General features: G+C 37.5%; 1 protein-coding gene across 2 annotated transcripts in view; it reads right to left on the reverse strand.

Annotated features, from left to right (window-relative positions):
- adamts17 (ADAM metallopeptidase with thrombospondin type 1 motif, 17) overlaps nucleotides 1-19,510 on the reverse strand; it is a 130,192-nt gene that overhangs the window by 32,696 nt on the left and 77,986 nt on the right. The window contains exons 15-18 of one of the 2 annotated variants that reach the window (XM_059527461.1): nucleotides 11,760-11,880; nucleotides 11,402-11,476; nucleotides 4,888-4,968; nucleotides 1,880-2,037 (exon numbers count right to left, since the gene is read on the reverse strand). In XM_059527461.1, the coding sequence (XP_059383444.1) occupies nucleotides 1,880-2,037; nucleotides 4,888-4,968; nucleotides 11,402-11,476; nucleotides 11,760-11,880 (435 nt within the window). The remainder of the gene's footprint in view (nucleotides 1-1,879; nucleotides 2,038-4,887; nucleotides 4,969-11,401; nucleotides 11,477-11,759; nucleotides 11,881-19,510) is intronic. The other variant, XM_059527471.1, reaches the window with a different exon arrangement.

Consider the following 19,510-nt stretch of genomic DNA (forward strand, 5'->3'; position numbering starts at 1 on the left):
ACATCAGGTTCAGCAGCAGCTCTGTCCCAAAAAACATCTGCGTTACTGCTTTCAAAACATTTAGCATGATCTGTTTCCATTCAGTTTATGTGTTTGCTTTGGATTAGCAGACTGCCATGTTTTCCTAATATAAAATAGCATGTTTTGTTAATCCTAAAGTTGTTCATGATGAAGACAAAATATGCCATAATTATACTCTAAATCAACTAGTAACCAGGAGAACATGACAGTTACAGTCAGCATGAAATCAAATTCGCCCCCATTTACTTTCTTAAAGTGACAATTTGCCCAAAAATGAAATTATTTACTCACTCACTCACTGTTGTTCCAAACCCATATGCTGTTATTTTTTTCCAAAGAAGCGTCATGCAGCTTTCCATACAGAGCTTATAATGACCCAAAGATAATATTAATTCCATAGAGATAGTTGACTTGCATGCCATATTCCAAGTCTTCTGACTTGTCTGAATCATCACATACTGAATCTATTATTCACAGAAAATCTTCCACACTGATAGAGTACAGAGATTAAGTTAGAAAAAGATCAGAAACTTAACTGCAAGTATAGTTTTTTAAAATATACAAATAAATATTTCAGATTTGAAGTACAATACAAGCATAATGAAATGTGCATTCAATACAATGAAAAAAGAAAAATAAAAGAATGCAAAAATAAGAAGATATTCTGAAGAACATTGGAAACCACGGCAGAATGGGGGAAAAAATACTGTGGAACTGGTACAGGTTTGGAACAAAATGAGGGTGAGTAAATGATGACAGAATATACATATATCATCCCAAGGGAACTATGGAAGCAGCAGTCTGGATCCAGCCATGAAGATCTGAAATGACCGAACACCTTAAAAGAGATGATGCCAACCCTGAACCAACATACAAAACTACCAAATTTTGCAATAGATTTGATCGTAACAAATAATGCTGTTGATAGAGTTCACCACTGTTTGAATACGTCATTAACTAACTAGATGATTTTTACTGAACAGTCGTTGCCAAAAGTTTTAAGAATTACATAAATATTAGTTTTCAAAAAGTTTGCTGCTAAACTGCTTTTAGATCTTTGTTTCAGTTGTTTCTGTGATGTACTGAAATATAATTACAAGCACTTCATACGTTTCAAAGGCTTTTATCGACAATTACATGACATTTATGCAAAGAGTCAGTATTTGCAGTGTTGGCCCTTCTTTTTCAGGACCTCTGCAATTCGACTGGGCATGCTCTCAATCAACTTCTGGGCCAAATCCTGACTGACAGCAACCCATTCTTTCATAATCACTTCTTGGAGTTTGTCAGAATTAGTGGGTTTTTGTTTTTGTTTGTCCACCCGCCTCTTGAGGATTGACCACAAGTTCTCAATGGGATTAAGATCTGGGGAGTTTCAAGGCCATGGACCCAAAATTTCAACATTCTGGTCCCCGAGCCACTTAGTTATCACTTTTGCCTTATGGCACGGTGCTCCATCGTGCTGGAAAATGCATTGTTCTTCACCAAACTGTTGTTGGTTTGTTGGAAGAAGTTGCTGTTGGAGGGTGTTGGAGGGCCATTCTTTATTCAGGGCTGTGTTTTTAGGCAGAATTGTAATATATTAACTGCACTTCTTTTTCACAAGTGAACATACAGTAATGGTGAGTAAATAATGACAGAATTGTCATTGAGTGTTCATGATTCAATCATTTCCCTGATAAAACCATGTCCTGTCCTACAGTATTTCCCATTGATTATCTGATTGCGGAAATAAAATGTGCAGCGGATGGCTTTTTACACTGAATTAAGTGGATAAAATAAGTTCAATAAGAAATGTGTGAAAGAGAGCAAAGATCTAAGAAAGAAAAGGGTGCATGTTAGTACTAAAAGAATTTACCATAAGGTGGAGTGGAGTCTTAGTGGGTCCCTTGGCCGACATTTTTTCCCACAATCCTCTCCTCACGTAGCGGACTGTAGTGCCAGCAAGCTCAAACTCCCCTGGCAGCTCGATTTTCCAGTCATTGTTTATGGATCGCTTGCTGGAGTCCTTCAGTGCTGCACCAGTCAAACAAGAACACATTTATCTAATTCATGTTATACAAGCATCATTACAGCAACACTTTGTGATTCAGTTATCAAAATAACAAAATTATTTGAGATTATTCCATTGCAAACTTCCTTGATTTTGACCTATCAGACCTGATTCAGTAGCTAACTTCAAAAAGGAGATTTTCATAAAATGCATGCCAATCATATTATGTGCAGTACCATATTCAAGCATACTTTATGAAGCTTATATTGCAGTCAATTGAAAAACATTTATTAGTATTATTGAGACACTATTATATTTCTTATTATTTGTGTTAGTTTTTATTTTTATATTTTCCGCTTCCATTTAAATTTTTAGTAATGTTGTTGTGTGTTTTTTTTAGCACATCGAGATAAACTAAAGGAAAATGAGAAATGCTTGTGTGTGTGTATACATATATATATATATATATATATATATATATATATATATATATATATATATATATACTATGATAACCCTGGAACAGAGTCACATACATTACATTTCAAATTTATTTTAATATAGGATGCACAATAAAATATTCAGCTGAACTTAAGCCTCTTGACTTTAAACTTGGTTAAATGGTTAAATTGGTTACATTTTTTTTTAAACATTTATAGTAGACAGATCGAAATCTCTTATAATGAGGGAAAAAGTGCAAGTAAATTGCGCAAGTAATCAAGTAATGCATTTAACTTTCTTGTAAAACATCTGTTCTATTTATCTATTTTGTTTGTTTGTTGTAAAAAATATTTTTAGATTGACTGTTATGACTGCTAATGGTGGGAATTATTATTATTATTTTTTTATTAATATATCACTGCCTTCACACAGTCCAGAATTGAAAGCAATCTTTTTGTTTTAAAATAAAACTTCCACACATTCTTACCATTACGTATTTAAATTTATGCATTTAGCAGACGCTTTTATCCAAAGCGACTTACATTGCATTTAGGCTAACAATTTTTCCTAACATGTGCTCCACAGGATTCAACCCCCCAACCTTGACAACGCAATGCTCTACCACTTGAGCTACAGGAACACTTTTTATAAGTATTTGAACTTCTTGTGTTGAATGAGCTACTGCATATCATTCATCCATCATTAGCTCACAGTCATCCTATTTTTATACACACATATATTTAACTCCATGATAGTTTGTGAGCAGTGGAGGCTGAAGATGTGATTGCCCACAGTCTGCTGCAATGAAAACATGAAGCGGTTTGTTTTGGAGAGCATCTGCGCTGAGCTCAATGGGAGGGTTTCACTTTCATGTCAATTCAAGCGTTCTGGCTAGAATTAAAAAAATATTCTTCTGTTCTCTTACAAAAGATTGCAAAGCAGACCCAAGCTAAACATATGTTTACATCGCCCTGCGTATGAAGCACAGATTGCATCCTGCCAGTTCAGTGTTAAATTAAAGGCATTATAGAATAAAAATTCATGCATTGCTGATATAAAATGTGTCCAAAATGAGGCATTAGAAAGCCTGTAAACTTCACAATCTTACATAGCTCAGTGTATAATATCCGATACTTTAATAATTTCAACCCAGGCAGTCGTGTAATACTGACCTTTGGGAGAAGGGATGCTTATTTAAGAATATGAAGAGTGAAGTGTTATTATGATCTGTCAGCATTATGTCTGTGAAGCTGGACAGCGAGACACATTCATTCTGAAAGTTGAAGGCGCCATTTCAAAAACCTCTGACTCATTAAAATTAATTAAATTACAATGAATATGCTCATCAATTGTGGGCCAGCTGGACAAATGAAATCTTAAATAAGTTTCTCATGATTTATAATATCCTCTCAAGTGGGTTTCGCTTAATACAAGTGAGAATCTCATGAAAATCAAGACCATGTCTGGCCTATTTCACCCCAAAAAAAAAATATTGTTGCGTTAAAAATGTATTCTCAATTTCATGAAAATTGAGCACATTTTCTCGCAATGTTTATTAAGTTGTAAAAATTTTTTTTAATTTGCATTATTATTAATATACACAAATTTACATTAATTCTCATTATTATAATTGCAAAGATTTTATACAAAAACTAATTATAAAAGATAGATAGACACTATTATTATTATTATTCAATATATTCTTAAAAAGTATTTAGAATTTATGCAATTTAATTTATGCTATAAAAAGTATTTTATTAAAACGATTTAAATAGAATTGCACACAAAAAAAAACATGGACACAAATAAATTCGGGGGGATAAATATGCTTAAATTTCATTAAAGTAAAATAAATCTTCTTTAAAGAAAACTAAGCTTGTTAGCAATTAACATTATTTTGCATTATTCTACATAATAATAATAATTATTATTATTATTATTATTATTATTATCATGATTATTATTCTTACTTAGTACTTAAAATTTGGGGGATAGATGTACTTAATTGCAAGAATTTAAATAAATAATTTACATTTATAAGATTTGATAAATATGGCTTCATTTATAATTGATATATTTCCTGTTTTCAGATTTTGGGGTGAAAAATTATCAGACATGTTTCAGTGACATTCACTTACAAAAGTGAATATTTGGTTGACACCCAAAAAAAAAACAACAACAACAAAAAAAAACATTACAAAATAAGTATTAATTACTTAATTGGTAAAAGAGCTGTATAAAGCAAATGTGTGTCATATGTCCTTAGTGTGAGTTTCATCCTAATTTGACAAGCAGCTTGTCAGCAGAGAAGTGTCATTTGTTGTAGCGCAGCATTAGAGAAGACACCTGGCTTTATTCCTATCTACAGCCATTACAGAGCTGCTCCAGTCTCACTCAGAGACTGTTGTTATGACAACAGGTTGAGTAATTACCCAGAAAGCTATGGGACGGTTTGTCTTCCACAACTTTGATTCGCCGAGCTCCCACCGGAATGACAGCTGCCTCGATATAACCTTTGGGAAGGAGAGATATAAGAGGAGAAACGAGAGAAAAAAGGGTGGAAAATGAAAAGAGACGAGCGAGATTTCATACTGGTGCACAGGTGTGCAGACACAGGTGCAGGTGTGCATTTGTGTGGATAAAGCACATGTGTCTGTCACTACAAACAGTGTGTATTCCTGGCCAGTCATATATATATATATATATATATATATAAATTATTTTAAACAATTTGTATAGCAGATATAATACTATGTAGATATAATATAATATAATGATATATACAGTTGTGCTGCCTAATATTGTTTTGGAACCTATGATACTTTCAAGATTCTTTTAACATATCCTTGCTGAATAAATGTATTAAATAAATAAATAAATAACCTTTAAATGGCTTTTTTTATTATTATTATTGCAAAAATGTTAAATAAAAGCTGTTCTTTTAAACATTAAAAAATAAAATCTTATTTATACATAATAATTTTAGAATTTATTTGATAATTTTTTTTAAATAATTTATTTAAAATATTTACTGTTTTATACAAATTACCTTATAACAGTAATTAAGTAAATATATATATTGTTATTTAAAATCAGTGTTATTTTATGATCATGGAGATATAATTATAATTTTTATTTTATATTTTCCATTGTAATATTAATTACAGTTTTGTGTGTTTTTGACATTACTAGTTTATATATATGTATGGTTTGTACAGTTTTTATATAAATTTGTATTTTAGTTTATCAGAAGCAGGGTATTTTACTTTGACCTACACACACAGCTCCCATTTCAAACACCATTGTGACACAAAGTGTCTGGGCAGTAAGGATAAAACCAGTCTGCTGTACCGTTTATACACACACAGTGGCCACATTCAGAAACAGATGCTCAGATACATCACTGCACTGAGTGCAAGGAACGCTGATGGCCCCGAGTAATTGCCATCGGTTCAGCTCATTTAAAGAGGAGACGTCAGACTCTAGCGGCTTTCTGAAACATGTTTTCTCATTCGAAGGACGAGATTAGTGTGACCTTGACTGAGATGATCTGCCCTCCGCTTCGGATGACAGGCTGGTGTCCTTTACTGCCCCACACTTTGCACCATTGTCGCTTTCTACTCACCATGTTTGTCCTGGCGTGATCGCAAACATGAGGTTATCATTCCACACAGCACCACAAACCCCTGTTAAACACCCAGAACCTCACGACGGCCACCCGACAGCATAAAACACACCGAGCCCAGATCACAAACACACACTCGTTCACATGCCACCACATCTGGAGGACCTGCACTAACTGCTGTACTTCGGGATTCGCTTTCTGTTTGATTTTTTTTATGGAAAGAAATTCATCTCAAACATTGAAAGTTGAGGATATAGATGTAGGAAAGCTTTTCTGTCACACCTTTGTTGGCCTCTTCTGGAAGACGGGCTGAAATTGTCATAAAACTTTATTGTATCAATGATGTCTACCTTTCGAAAAGGAACAGCTCACCCAGAGATGAAAATGATGTGTAGGTCTGAAACAACAACAGTGTGAGAAGCGATGACAGTATTTTCATTTCTGGGTGAAATATTCCTTTAGTGCCTTAGTAAAGACATAGGATCAGTGTTCAGCAAGTATCTAACAGTCCAGTAACAGAATCAATTTTGCTTCAATTTTGCCCATTATAAGATGAACGAATAAGAGGCTGATGTTTCTGTTTCTGACTGAGCAAACGCTGTATCTTTCAAAAAGCAGAAGCAGAAGCCACTGAGAATGTGGTTAAATGTGAAAGAGTGAGCATCTGATCTTTCTATTGGAGTGAAATCCTCTCATGACTGCTCTTGAAGAACCACTAAAACACACCTTTACACAGTGAAGACTGGTTTCCCCAAAGACTCATTCAGAGATTTATTTAAAAGGGAAAAAAAGCTTAATTGTTTTTATGTGGCCTTGCAAACAAAAGAAATTTCCCTCATGAAATGCTGAAAACTGTACAAGTGCTTTCTGTCCTTTGCAGCTGTTGCTTGTCAGATTGCATTAGATCTTCAGTAAAAGTCAAAACAGACTGTACAACATCATGTCACACTGAACGATACAAGATTGACAGCACCGATGTTCAGTTTTACTCCATCAATCTATGTCAAATTCCTCATTGACATGCACAAAGCCAAGAAAAAAACGGAGAACTTCGATATGATCATAACATGATAGCAATGCTAAATAATAAGAATTCTGATTGTCTCCAACAGTATGCATGCAGCTTTGGCTCAGCAACAACTCCTCCCAAAGTCTGAAGTCCTTCATTTTGTCCTAACTTATTCCACACACGGCTGGGCATAGATACTTATTCCCACATTCAGCAGTGGACAGGATGATGATGGCTTGGAGCTACAGCTGGAGACCATTGGGATGCTCTGTTTCGGGAGACAAACAATGTGACCTTGGAGTCATCCGGACTGAATCCAGCGAATAACAGATAACCCAAGAGCACGAGTCCTTACTCAGCCGATGAGTAGGAGAAAAAAAAGTTTTAACCTCTTAAATCATCCACAGAAACAGACCACATGTCGGTTAAATGAAAACACCATATTAAGCAGAAAAGAGAAGTTCAACAAGACAAATTTGAATTTTTTTCTGTGATTACTGATTTTGGCAAAAACAAAAAAACATCCAAATGTCTTGACTTTGACAAGCCAACACAATTAAACAAACTACCGTTTACATGTCTGTGATCACTACAGTTTCTAAATTAAAACTTTTATTCCACAAGGAGGATGCATTAAACTGATCGAAACTGACAGTAAATACATTTATAATGTTAAAGATTCTATCTCAAATAAATTCTGTTCTTTTGAACGTTCTAATTATCAAAGAAATCTTGAAAATATAAATGTATCATGGTTTCTACTAAAACAAAAGCAGCCCAACTGTTTTTAACATTGCAGGGTTTTCCCTACATTTTTGTCCCGCCAAAGCCTTATTTGATCTGTAATTGGGTTTTGTGAGTGAAGCAGGCTACTGACGGAGTGACAGAGAGAACGAGCACAGCGCCCCACCCCCGCTCAGACACTCTCCGTCTTCAGTTCTGTCTTTGCTCTCTCCTCGCATTAAAATCAACTGATCCCAAGGTCGGAAGATCGAATCCATGTTTCACGTGGTGCATTCGGAAAATATTTTGGGCTGAATTACCGCTGGGTGTGAATTGCAATAAAAAAAAGTTGCCCTATCTTCTCTTACAACTTGTGACAAACATTCCGCACATGCAGCTGACATAACTTTAAATAAATGCAAAAAATCCAGTTATGAAGTGTGTGTGCGCGTGTGTGTTAACAAATCTTTTGCGATGTCCTAACAACCAGGATTACCACACAACACGTCCGCTAAAGTCCGTTTCGCGACCTAATGACTCCTTTGAGCCGATTCATTATAATGAAATGAGAAAGTAAGTGTGCTTACCCCCATTTAGCAAGAGTGTTTAATAAAATTTAGCCTTAATAATCCACATTATGCATAGGCCTAAGATAATGTGCAGTTAATTACCTATAAAACAATTTAGTTTAAAGTTAGACTGGAGTGAGATAAAACTAGATCAAAGCACAAAGCAAGCTGTTGCTAGCTAGCTGCTAATTTTATTAAATTTTATATGGTAAAAAATAACACTATTATACCTTTTAACACTACGTTTTCAATTGATATGATTATACTAAAATAATTATCAGGTTTTAAAAAAATGATTTTATCTTTCTAAACTATGATAGCCAGTCATGGAAAAAATCACTGCTTTTTTTGCAAAGAGGGCAAAAAAGGATGACAGTGATCATTTTTTCATGAATAAATAGGATAAAAAAAACTGTTGCTTTAAAGGTCCTATGACATGAAAATCTCACTTTCTGAGGTTTTTTAACATTAATATGACTTCCCCTAGCATGTATGTGGTCCCCAAGTTTCTAAAAATTTTAATCGATGTAAATCGAGATTTTACTATCTTTCTCTGCCTCTGAGAAAATGGAAGCTCAAACGGGCTGATCTGGAATCTCCTCTTTGTGACGTTGTAAAGAGAAATGTTACCTCCCCTTTCTCTGCTTTGCCCGCCCAAATATTTACATATAATTCAGTCGCAATGTCAGCAAAGGCGTTACAAACAGACTTTTATGATATGGATTCGACAGCACCTCCACAAACAGTGAGTAACCCTGTTCATTAATGCCTGATCTGTGATCAGTGATTTCTGATGTGTAGCTAATCATTCAAGTTCACACAGACTTTCTTTCTAAATCGTTTAATACTGTTTATGCATCAGTGAATCAAGCCAGTGACTAAACGATCAACTTCACGTTGTTTCTCTTAGTAGCATGAAACAAATCTGTTATTTAAATTGTGATTTAACTACAGAGAGCGATCAAAGAACGCTCCCTTTTTTTTCGGAGCTCTCACACATCGCGAGTATATCTGCACACTTGCCCAAACTGCCGTTACAATGAATGACGCTGTTATGCTGCACAACAAAGCTCTTACTGTATTCATGTGTTTGCTGTTAGTTGTGGTGAAAGCATTTTGTGAGAGAAAACGTGTTGCAATAATGACGAGATCACTGCATTCACGCGATAAACAGACTCTGTCTACTCAATGCTGCTCATCACTGCAGCCTTTCATGTGATGGGAAAAGATCGAAAAAATAATTATATAATCAACAAATCCACGATTCGTTAATCTCGACAGCTGTAATATATATATATATATATATATTTATTTGAGAGGGGTTCCACATGTAATACGCATTTCAAATGCAAAGATGTCAGCCAATCACAACAGTTGTCGTTTACTCGGAGTCTCACAGCAGACACGCCCCTTCAAACAGAGCATTCAAGCCAGAGGGCAAATATCAGGATATAAAAAATGCTTTTTATTTCTAAATTTTAAATGTAAAAATCATACTAACAATATAAGTACACCTAAGGAAACATTAAAAAGCATTAAAAAAAAAGGAAATAATCCATGTCATGGGACCTTTAAAGGGTTGCACGGTTCGATGAAAAAAACCCGAACTATTCGGTTTCACCCTTCACCCCACACGGCTCAGCACGTTCTGGGACCACGGTTCAATTTAAATTTGACAGTGCGCAGTGAGAAAAATTGTGCATGCGCTCCGTGAAAACCCGCGCCTCAGAACGCTCGCAAATATTAAGCTCTCTCTGAAGTAGCTATTGTGTTAAAATGGACAAATTCACACAAAAAAATATGTCAAAATGCCCGTCTTGGTAAGTATCCTACAGCAGACATAGCCGGCTGAACGTATGCCTGTTGTATCAGTGCATTCTCTTAAAGTGACAGTCTTTATATAAATCGAACAGCAACAACAAAGAAATCACTCACTGCTCTTGATTAAAAAGCTTTTATAACTTTAATAAAGAACAATCTTTAATTTATACAGTCCAATATGCAATGCTGTTTTACATTTGATTACTTTATTCAATTTCTGTACCTAAAAACTTATGCTAGACCTGCCCCCCAAATTTTTTTTTTTTTAAATTAAAAATGAAAATCACTGTTTGTATCTTTACTCTATTGTATTTATTTGTGCTGTTGCTTGTAGTTGGATAGAATATTCATTTTTTTTTATTTATTAGAAAGTATAGTTTTTCCATAAACATAGCACATACCGAACTGTACCGAAAACCGTGACTCTAAAACCGTGAAACAAACCGAACCGTGCCACCCCTAGTTTCTTTGTATTTATTTTAAATGTAACATTTATTGTCAATATTGGGCTTGCAGATCATGTGGGTACTAGGGTACTCTTTGCTGTGTGTGGATGACCATGTAGGTCAGCCACCACCGAAGACCAATTCTGACCCAGGAAAAACCCTCTATTGAAATAAGAAACATTTCTTAACCAGCAAATCAGCATATTACAATGATTTGTGAAGGATTTATGTGATAGCAGAGTAAAGAAAGCATTTTAAAATATATTAAAACAGAAAACAGTAATTTTAAACTGGATTAATATTTCACCATTTTTGGCTGTATTTTTGCCTTGGTGACACAAGAAAAAGTTCTATATTATTATTTTATTTATTCATATTTTGAATTACAATTTATTTTTATAATTTCAATTTTAATTTTATATTCAATTTAGTTGTCATTTCCTTCTCTTTTTTATATTTCTATTTATCTGTAGTTTACAGAAACTATTTGAATATATTTAGTTTTAGTTAAAAACAACAGGGATATTAATTTTATTTCATAAACATGCAAAAAAGAGTTTTAACTGATCCCAAACTTTTGAACAGTAGTGTACAGTATATTGTGTTGAAATGAATCAGGACATCAACTCCCCTAGTGTAAAGGTGTGTTTAAAATAATAAATTCAAGAGCAGTTGGGTGTTAATCCCATAGAATAATTTGTATCAAAACAGCAAACATACACATACACACACTCATCAAACCATGCATCTTACATGAGAAACACTTGAGAACAGCTCTGGGTTTCGACATCACACACGTAGAAACCTTCTTACAAAGGCTATGAGGGACTGAGAGACACAAAACCAACATGGTCAGTGGAAGAGGAAACTCAGTGCTTCTCCTTCAGACTTCCTCTCTCTTCAACAAGCCCACACCACTCCAAACTAAAGACAGCCACACAGAAACTGTAGTGGTGGTCCTTCACAGGAGGTTTGAGGCTGAGGCTCTTGTATAATTTAGTCTATGTTGTGTTGAACACCAGCAGACTTGATGACGCATTACAGCAAGACTCAAAGTTTGTATTAATGTCAGATGAACACAAATGATTCTCTGATTTTCCTCTTGACTCACCCATCCCTTTGGAGTGGTTGAAGTCTCCTTTGATGATCCTGCAGGATTTGCCATCACCGTTGCAGATGCCGCACCGGTCTTCTTTTGCAGAAGAACCAATGATGCCGTCACAGCCGATTTTCTGCAGGAGGTAGAGTAAGAAAACAAAAAGACTGTGATTTCATGAGTCATGAGTAGGGTTGGCTACCGTTTACATTTTAACTGGTATACGGTACAAATATCGGTACCTGACATTTTTAGGTGTTTTACTCTCTGTGTAATTACAAAAAACATTCATTTCAGTGAAAACATAAGTCCCACATTCTCAATTTTAACATTTTGAACAATAGGGCCCCAGTTTTTTTTTTCTTTCTTTTTTTCCCAGAAATTCTTGCTGTAATTTTTCTGAAAATCAAATGAAGGCATTCATTTTTTTAAATAAAAATAAAATGAAAATTAACCCTTTTATTTTTTTGGGAAACAGACTGAGGTTTACTGTTGAAATTAATACATGGTAGACAAATCGTGTGAATATTCCTTTAAAACATTTTAATAGGCTAATAATTGTATTATTTTTTCTACAATTAAGTGATTCATCTGGTTGTAATATTTACATTTATCATTTAATTGATTTATTTAAATTTATTTAAAAATGTACATTATACTGTACAAAAGTAATACGAGAGTAATATATTTCTGTTACATGTTAAACCATACTTTTATTTTGACAGGTTGCCAGGTTTCTGTGTGTATACAGTATGATGATGAAAATTTTCTTAAATGAAACCGTAAAATTCTCATGAAGTGACTCTCACAGCAGCTCTGGAAATTAGGTTTTTGTGTTCATGCAGTCATAAAATGAAACGCAGAGGCTGAAAATCACCACAAGCATCATGCGTGCTTCATTCAGTATTTGTATAGTATATAAACCTGCCTTTTATGAATGTTGTATGTATGAATGAATGAGTGACTCCACGATCCCATCCGCGTTTTCACAGAAACCATATGGCCTTAGAAATGTAACCACACTTCAGTACATTTTGGCTCGCCCTGTGTGTTTTTTGCAGGGGTGATACCATGTCACAGGGTCTCTCTTTCTCTCTCTGTAGCGTATGTGGGCAGATGCTTTCTCAGGTACTTGAAATTTAGCACCGATTGATTAAAGTTAATTTTTACTTGGTAGTACCGATGCAGTTTGGTAATTTCTCTTAAATATACAGAGTTTGGTACCCAACCCTAGTCATGAGCTACAAAAAGGTGAAAAAAAATTATTGATTGGTATTAATGAATTTGGACTGTACACGTGGACTGTAAAATGTCACTCCAAACTGGTATGCTGTTAATTTGTCTGCATAACACAGCAAGATAATCTTCACACAGCTCTAAAACAAAGCCAAACATTTTTTAATTAATAGGTCAAAATAAATATTTTTTTATTTTTATAAATGTATTTAAATAATAATCACTTCAAATAAATGCTGTTCTTTTAAAATTTTTGGTGATCAAAGAATCCTGAAAAAAATGTGTCATGATTCCTGAAGGATGTGACAGTGAAGACTGGAGTAATGATGCTGAAAATTCAGGTTTGATCACTGGAATAAGTTACATTTTAAAGTATATTACAAAAGAAAACAGTTATTTGAAATCGGAATAATATTTCACTGATATTTTTATATTACTGTTTTAACTGTATTTTGATCAAATGAATGCAGCCTTGGTGAGCAGAAGAAAAATAAAATACTGACCCCAGTAGTGTAAATGTTTTTTAAAAAATACACACACACAAGTAATAAATAATCACAATATTTTCCATAATATGTGTCCATATAATGGACAAATGAATAAATATGACAACACAATAAATATATTAAATCTCCATGAGGCTAAGTAAAGCCTTCTGATTTATCATATTTAAGAAACAAAAAACATAACTCTACATATGATGCTGTTTTGGAGCTTCACAAACGTAATCACTAGTGGGTGTTATTTTATGAAAAAAAAAGATACGTTAAGATTCAGCATGATCACGCTCTGAATCACATGTGTCATCAGTCCAATGGATGGACAATACATCATGGGTGTGGTGATGTATAGACCAGGAATCTTAAAAGCATGTGTTGTGGATACAGCGGCAGCTTCTGGGAAATTAAGTAAGCACTTACAGGGATGCCAGAAGTATGGCAATGAGACACAGTGTCTCGTTCCCACGGAGAACCATGGTTACATGCGTAACCAAGAGATGTTCCCCTCCAGGAAGTTGAGCTGTGTCGAAATAGCCTTAGAGGATGCCACACCCCGAGTCGAGTGAACCCTGATCCCCAGGGGCGAGGGGAGATCAGAGGACTCAAGGTTAGGCAGATGGCATCCAAGATCCACCGGCTGAATTTTTGTTTAGATGTAGGAAGACCCTTCTTGGGGGGACCATGGCACACTAGGGGTTGGTCCGCCCACTTCGGAAGAGCAGCTCTGTGGACAGTTAAGCTTCTGCTGGTCAGGGTCCCAGAAGGGAGGAGGACAGAAGGCCTGCAGTACGACAGGCTGTGGTGTAGAGGAGGGAACTTTAGGAACATTAACTGCTCGAGGGTAGAGAAACACTTTGGCCAGACCAGGAGAAAAGTCTAGATAAGAGGGGGCCACTAAGAGCGCCTGCAGATCATCAACTTTCTTGAGAGAACAAATCGCCAGAAGAAAGGCAGTCTTTAGAGTGAGATGACAAGCAGATATCTCCTCAAAAGGCTCAAAAGGAGGTTTACAGAGATCCTCTAACACCACAGCTAAGGGACATGAGATCGTACGGGAGGCCACAACCTCAGCACACTTCTGTCCACTGACTGACCACCAAGAGGGGCGTGGTAGGCCACAATGGCCACCACGTAAACCTTTAAGGTGGAGTAGGTCAACCTTGCAGAGAATCGAGCCTGCAGGAACTCCAGCACTGTACCAACTGGGCAGTTAACTGGGTCAAGCTGGTGGTCTCCGCACCAAGAAGTGAACATTTTCCACTTCAAGGCGTATAGTTTCCTCGTTGAGGAAGCTCTGGTTTGGAAGATGGTCTCAACAACCTTAGCTGAGAGGCCGGAGACTACAAGATTTGACCCCTCAGGGGCCACATCCACAACTTCCACAGCTCTGGGAGGGGATGAAAGATAGTGCCCTCCCGTCTGAGAGAGGAGGTTCCTCCTGACGGAAATCTCCCATGGAGAGTTATCGAGAAGGGACACCAGGTCCGTGAATCATAGTTGGCCCAGCCAGAACGGGGCTATTAGCAGTAGACGGACCCTGTCCTGGCATACTATCTCCAGAACTCAGATAGGTGGACAGCCACGTTTATACCATAGCATCCAGTCTGAGAGGAGCTAGATGAGTCAAGAGAGAACCAAAAGGGACAGTGTGATGTCTCCTGAGCCACAAACAGATCCACCTAAGCCTGACCAAAACTCTCCAAATCTGCTTCACCAACTCAGGGGTGAAGCCTTCATTCCCCGAGCACTGGCCCCTGCCACGACAGGATGTTTGCACCCATATTGAGATGCCCAGGGATGTGAACTGCTCTCAGCTCTCTGGGAGTAAATGTTTCAATGCTAGAATCATGGTCAGCATCTCCAGGCAGTTGATGTGCCATGTGAGATGGCAGCCACTCCAAAGACAAGGATCTCCCAGCACAAGGCCATAATACAAGAACCAATTGTATTATGCTTCCTCCACACGTCTAAGGCACAAAGGCATTGATGCGTGACCTTGAGCATGCATAGCAGATTTGCCCTCAGGGAAAACCCCTTAGTCTTGAGCCACCACTGCAGGGGTCTCATGTACAGCAGGCCAAAGGTATCATGTTGGACGTAGCTGCCATCAGACCCAGCAGTTTTTAAAACTGCTTGACAGTGAGTGACCAGCCTTCTTTCACTCTCATGACTGCAGTGAGAATAGACTCGAACTGAGCAGGAGACAGACATGCCTGCATCCCACTAAACGCCCATATAAGAGGTCCTCTGTAGTGGAGAAAGCACACTTTTCTTGGAGTTTAGTCTTAACCCCAACTCTTTCATGTAAGCGAGAATGACATCTCAATGACAAACCCCCATCTGCTCCGACTGAGCTAATATCAACCAATCATCGATATAATTCAGTATGTGGATGCCCTGTAGTCCCAGTGGAGCCAGAGCAGCATCCACACACTTTGTGAAGTTGTAGGGGTGAGACTTCAAGGCCGAACGTTGTTCCATTACCAAAGACTGCTCGTGGCACAAAAGTGGGAATGACCCCGTTGAAACGAGGTGGAGGAGAGCTGAACTGGATTCGGTAACCTCTTACTACAGTGTGCAGGACCCATTGAGGCACATTTGGCAAAGGTTTCCAAGCTGACAAATAGTTCTCTAAGGTAATCAGTCACTCGAGACTGACCTCTGGTGTACTTAGAGTTGCTAGCTCGGTGCCTCTAGAGACCTCCGAAGAGGTAGCAAGCCTCCTAGAGCCACTACATTTCAGAGCGGCTTGGTACGCTTGTCACACTGCAATAGTGTGCAAACACACACCAGCCTGACCCGCTGCTGTGTATACTTTGCCCACCAAGTGAGATATAGTACGCAACGGCTTGGAGGCAGTGTCGGGGCTTCCAAGGATGATACAGAACCAGGCTACAGAAAGCTTGCGACCGTCTGTTCAACCAGAGGCATCGCCCTGTAACCACTCTCATTCAGCTGCCCCACGTTTGCATAGTTGCTGAATACGGGGCTGAAGCTGCGGGCCAAGTAAGGCTTAGACCACAATCTCCACACCTCAGTGTGGAGATTGGGGGAAAATTGCAAGCCTCGGTGTGGAGGTAACGGCTTAGTACGCAAAAAGCATTCATCCAGCTTACTTTTCTGCAGTTCAACCTGTTTCTCGGTAGGCCAATCAATGTTTAACTTAGCCATAGCACAAGTTACTACCTCCAACAGCTCCTCATACTGGGGAAACAGGAGAGGCGAGTCCCCTGCCTCATCGACAGACTCAACATCGACCACCTCGGAGGAAGAGAGGCGAGTAGAGAGTGTTGAGCCCTATCCCCAGGGGGAGGAAACCACTGTGTGGGCTTCCGATTCCTGAGAGGGGGCACTGGATCTGGAAGAAAAGGGAAGAAGAAAGGGACTCGCCCATCTCCATTACCTCCGCCAGATCCATCTGCTAACTCCACAACTGCAAATGACGCGCTGCCACAACAGACGTGGGACCAGAGCTGTGGGGAATGCTGGCAAAGGCTCCCTCTTTAAAGTGAGCCTTCCAGGAGCGAAGCGTCTGCATTGCTCGCAGTGCAGACAGTCAGACCCCACGAGGGCTGACTCAGCATGCTTCGCTCCCAAACAAAGTATAAACTATGTGTATCCCCATCCGTGATGCCGCGAGGACAGGGAAGAACACACAATCTATAGTGGTATATTTGCTCCCGCCCTTAATATTTGGTTTTCTGACTCGCTTTTGGCATGATAATGAGCGCTTTGGACAGACAACAATAAATAAGCCTGAGACACACAGAGTGCTTGCTGAATGACAGTAAGCTGCCGCTTTATCAACTGCACATGCTTTTAAGCTTCCTGGTCTCTAGGTCACACTGCCCATGACATCTCACCCATTCGTTGGACTGATTACACACGTGATTCAGAGCATGGTCACACTGAAGGCGTTCCCATAGCGTTTAAACGAAACTCAAGCTCCTGAAGGGGAACACTTTATTTCCTTTATTTCTTCATTCAATAAAAATAATTCAAGAACACTCCAAGCAAGCTGTTGCCCACTGTCGATAACAAATCATCATGTTGAGCCATAATATAATTCTGATTTCTTTGGCACAACATCAAGTTACATAAAGTATAATGGCTCAAATGGTTGCATAATTTCAAATGCAACAAAATCACTCCTAAAAATGAAGCCTTATCAAGTAAATCTTTACAAATTATTTAAAAAACCTAAAGTAAAATGGCATTAGTAAATGTTCTGTTGCAATTGCCGCTGGTTAAGTTGATGAATTATCTGGATGAACAGGAAGTCATTCCTCATTTCATTTCAGGAATGTTCAAAGATCATTAGTTTCAGTGCGTTATGAGGGCGAAAGAGCGTGGAAAAAGATTCATTCTGATTAGTTGTACTTTATGATCGAATGAGTCGCGTCAGGCCCCATTTTTCACATTTGGTGTAAGACAAATTGGAATCCTGTCTGGTTAAAGGAATATTTCAACCAAAAATCCAAACAGCTGATAAAAACATCACAATAATTCACAAGTAATCCACACCACTCCAGTCCATCAGTTAACATCATGTGAAGTGAAAAGTTGCATGTTTGTAAGAAACAAATCCACCATTAAGACGTTTTAACTTTAAAACATTGCTTCCGGACAAAATATAAAAGACCATAATCCATTAAATGTTTCCTCCAGTGAAAAAATCCATCCACTATTGTCCTCTCACATCAAAATCCACCTACATATTTGCTTAGAACTACTTTGTACTGTTTTGGCTTGTAAAAGGTACTTGATTTGTGCATATTTCTCTCCTGATTCAGATTAGACAAAAAATTTTATCACTGAAGAAAGCATTATAGAGGATAAATATTTTGGGAAGAAGTTAAAAGTTAAATAGTTTGAAGTTAAAAATGTCTTTATAATGGATTGGTTTTCTTACAAACATGCAGCTTTTCACTTCACTAGATATTAACTGATGGACTGGAGTGGTGTGCATTATTTGTGGATTACTATGATGTTTTTATCAGCGGTTTGTACTTTCATTCCGATGGCACCCATTCACTGCAGAGCATCCATTTGTGAGCAAGTGATATAATTCTAAATTTCTTCAAATCTGATAAAGAAACAAAATCATGTACATCTTGGATGGCCTGATGGTGCACAAATTTTCAGCAAATTAAATCACTATTTACCAGAAAAACAATGAGTATGCGTTTCTGAGAAACACAAACAGACATTAAACAAATCTGAAAATTAGGGATAACGCTAATGACACTGAAAGAATTTTCTTGTGTAAATAATGTCTTCCCTATTGTCACCTTACATTAAATCCAAGTCATCTCTGTCAGTGATTTCTTTCTTAATAGGCTGGCTTGAAAGTAAAAGCTGAATGGTATAAACAGTAAAAAGGTCACAGAAATCGTATTTTCACTGATGTATCCTGGCGCTGAGCATCTGTTCTCTCCCTCTGGATGTTTCTGACACAAGAGCTGCATTCAGACCATGAATATGAGTGCTAACTCCAAAACAGTGATGCTGGGATTGTGGTCAGGACAAACCAGGACAGGATCTGACCCTGAATCTGCTCACTTCCTGTGGGGCTGCCCAGGTGCAGCATGTTTATATTACAGAATGAAGGGATGTAGTCAATGTTCGGGGTCAGATGAATCCCTTCACTCACATACAGTAACCACACATGTGTACGTGTGTTTGTTATAGTGCACAGAGTAAAATCACTTCCAGACATTTTGACCTGCTTTTTTTCAGTCCTGCTTTCTATTAGCAGAGGCGGCTTGCAGACTGTGACCTCCTTTCAGTCTTGTACTCTTACTAGTGGCCAGTGAGCAACAGTGTGGTTGACTGTAGAAACAGCGGCCAAAATTAAGTGTGCAACGTGTCTTTCTTTGTTGAACTATAATATGACTCTCTGTACTTCAGTCACTTCTCTTCACTTTCCTAACACTCATTCATCAGTCTTCCTTTCTGACAAAATGCTTCTACAGTTAAAAAGTAGCTCATTTAATAAAATACTCTTTTGCAATGTTTTACTGTAAATCA

The sequence above is a fragment of the Carassius carassius genome, chromosome 3 (assembly GCF_963082965.1).
Source record: "Carassius carassius chromosome 3, fCarCar2.1, whole genome shotgun sequence".
NCBI lineage: Eukaryota > Metazoa > Chordata > Actinopteri > Cypriniformes > Cyprinidae > Carassius > Carassius carassius.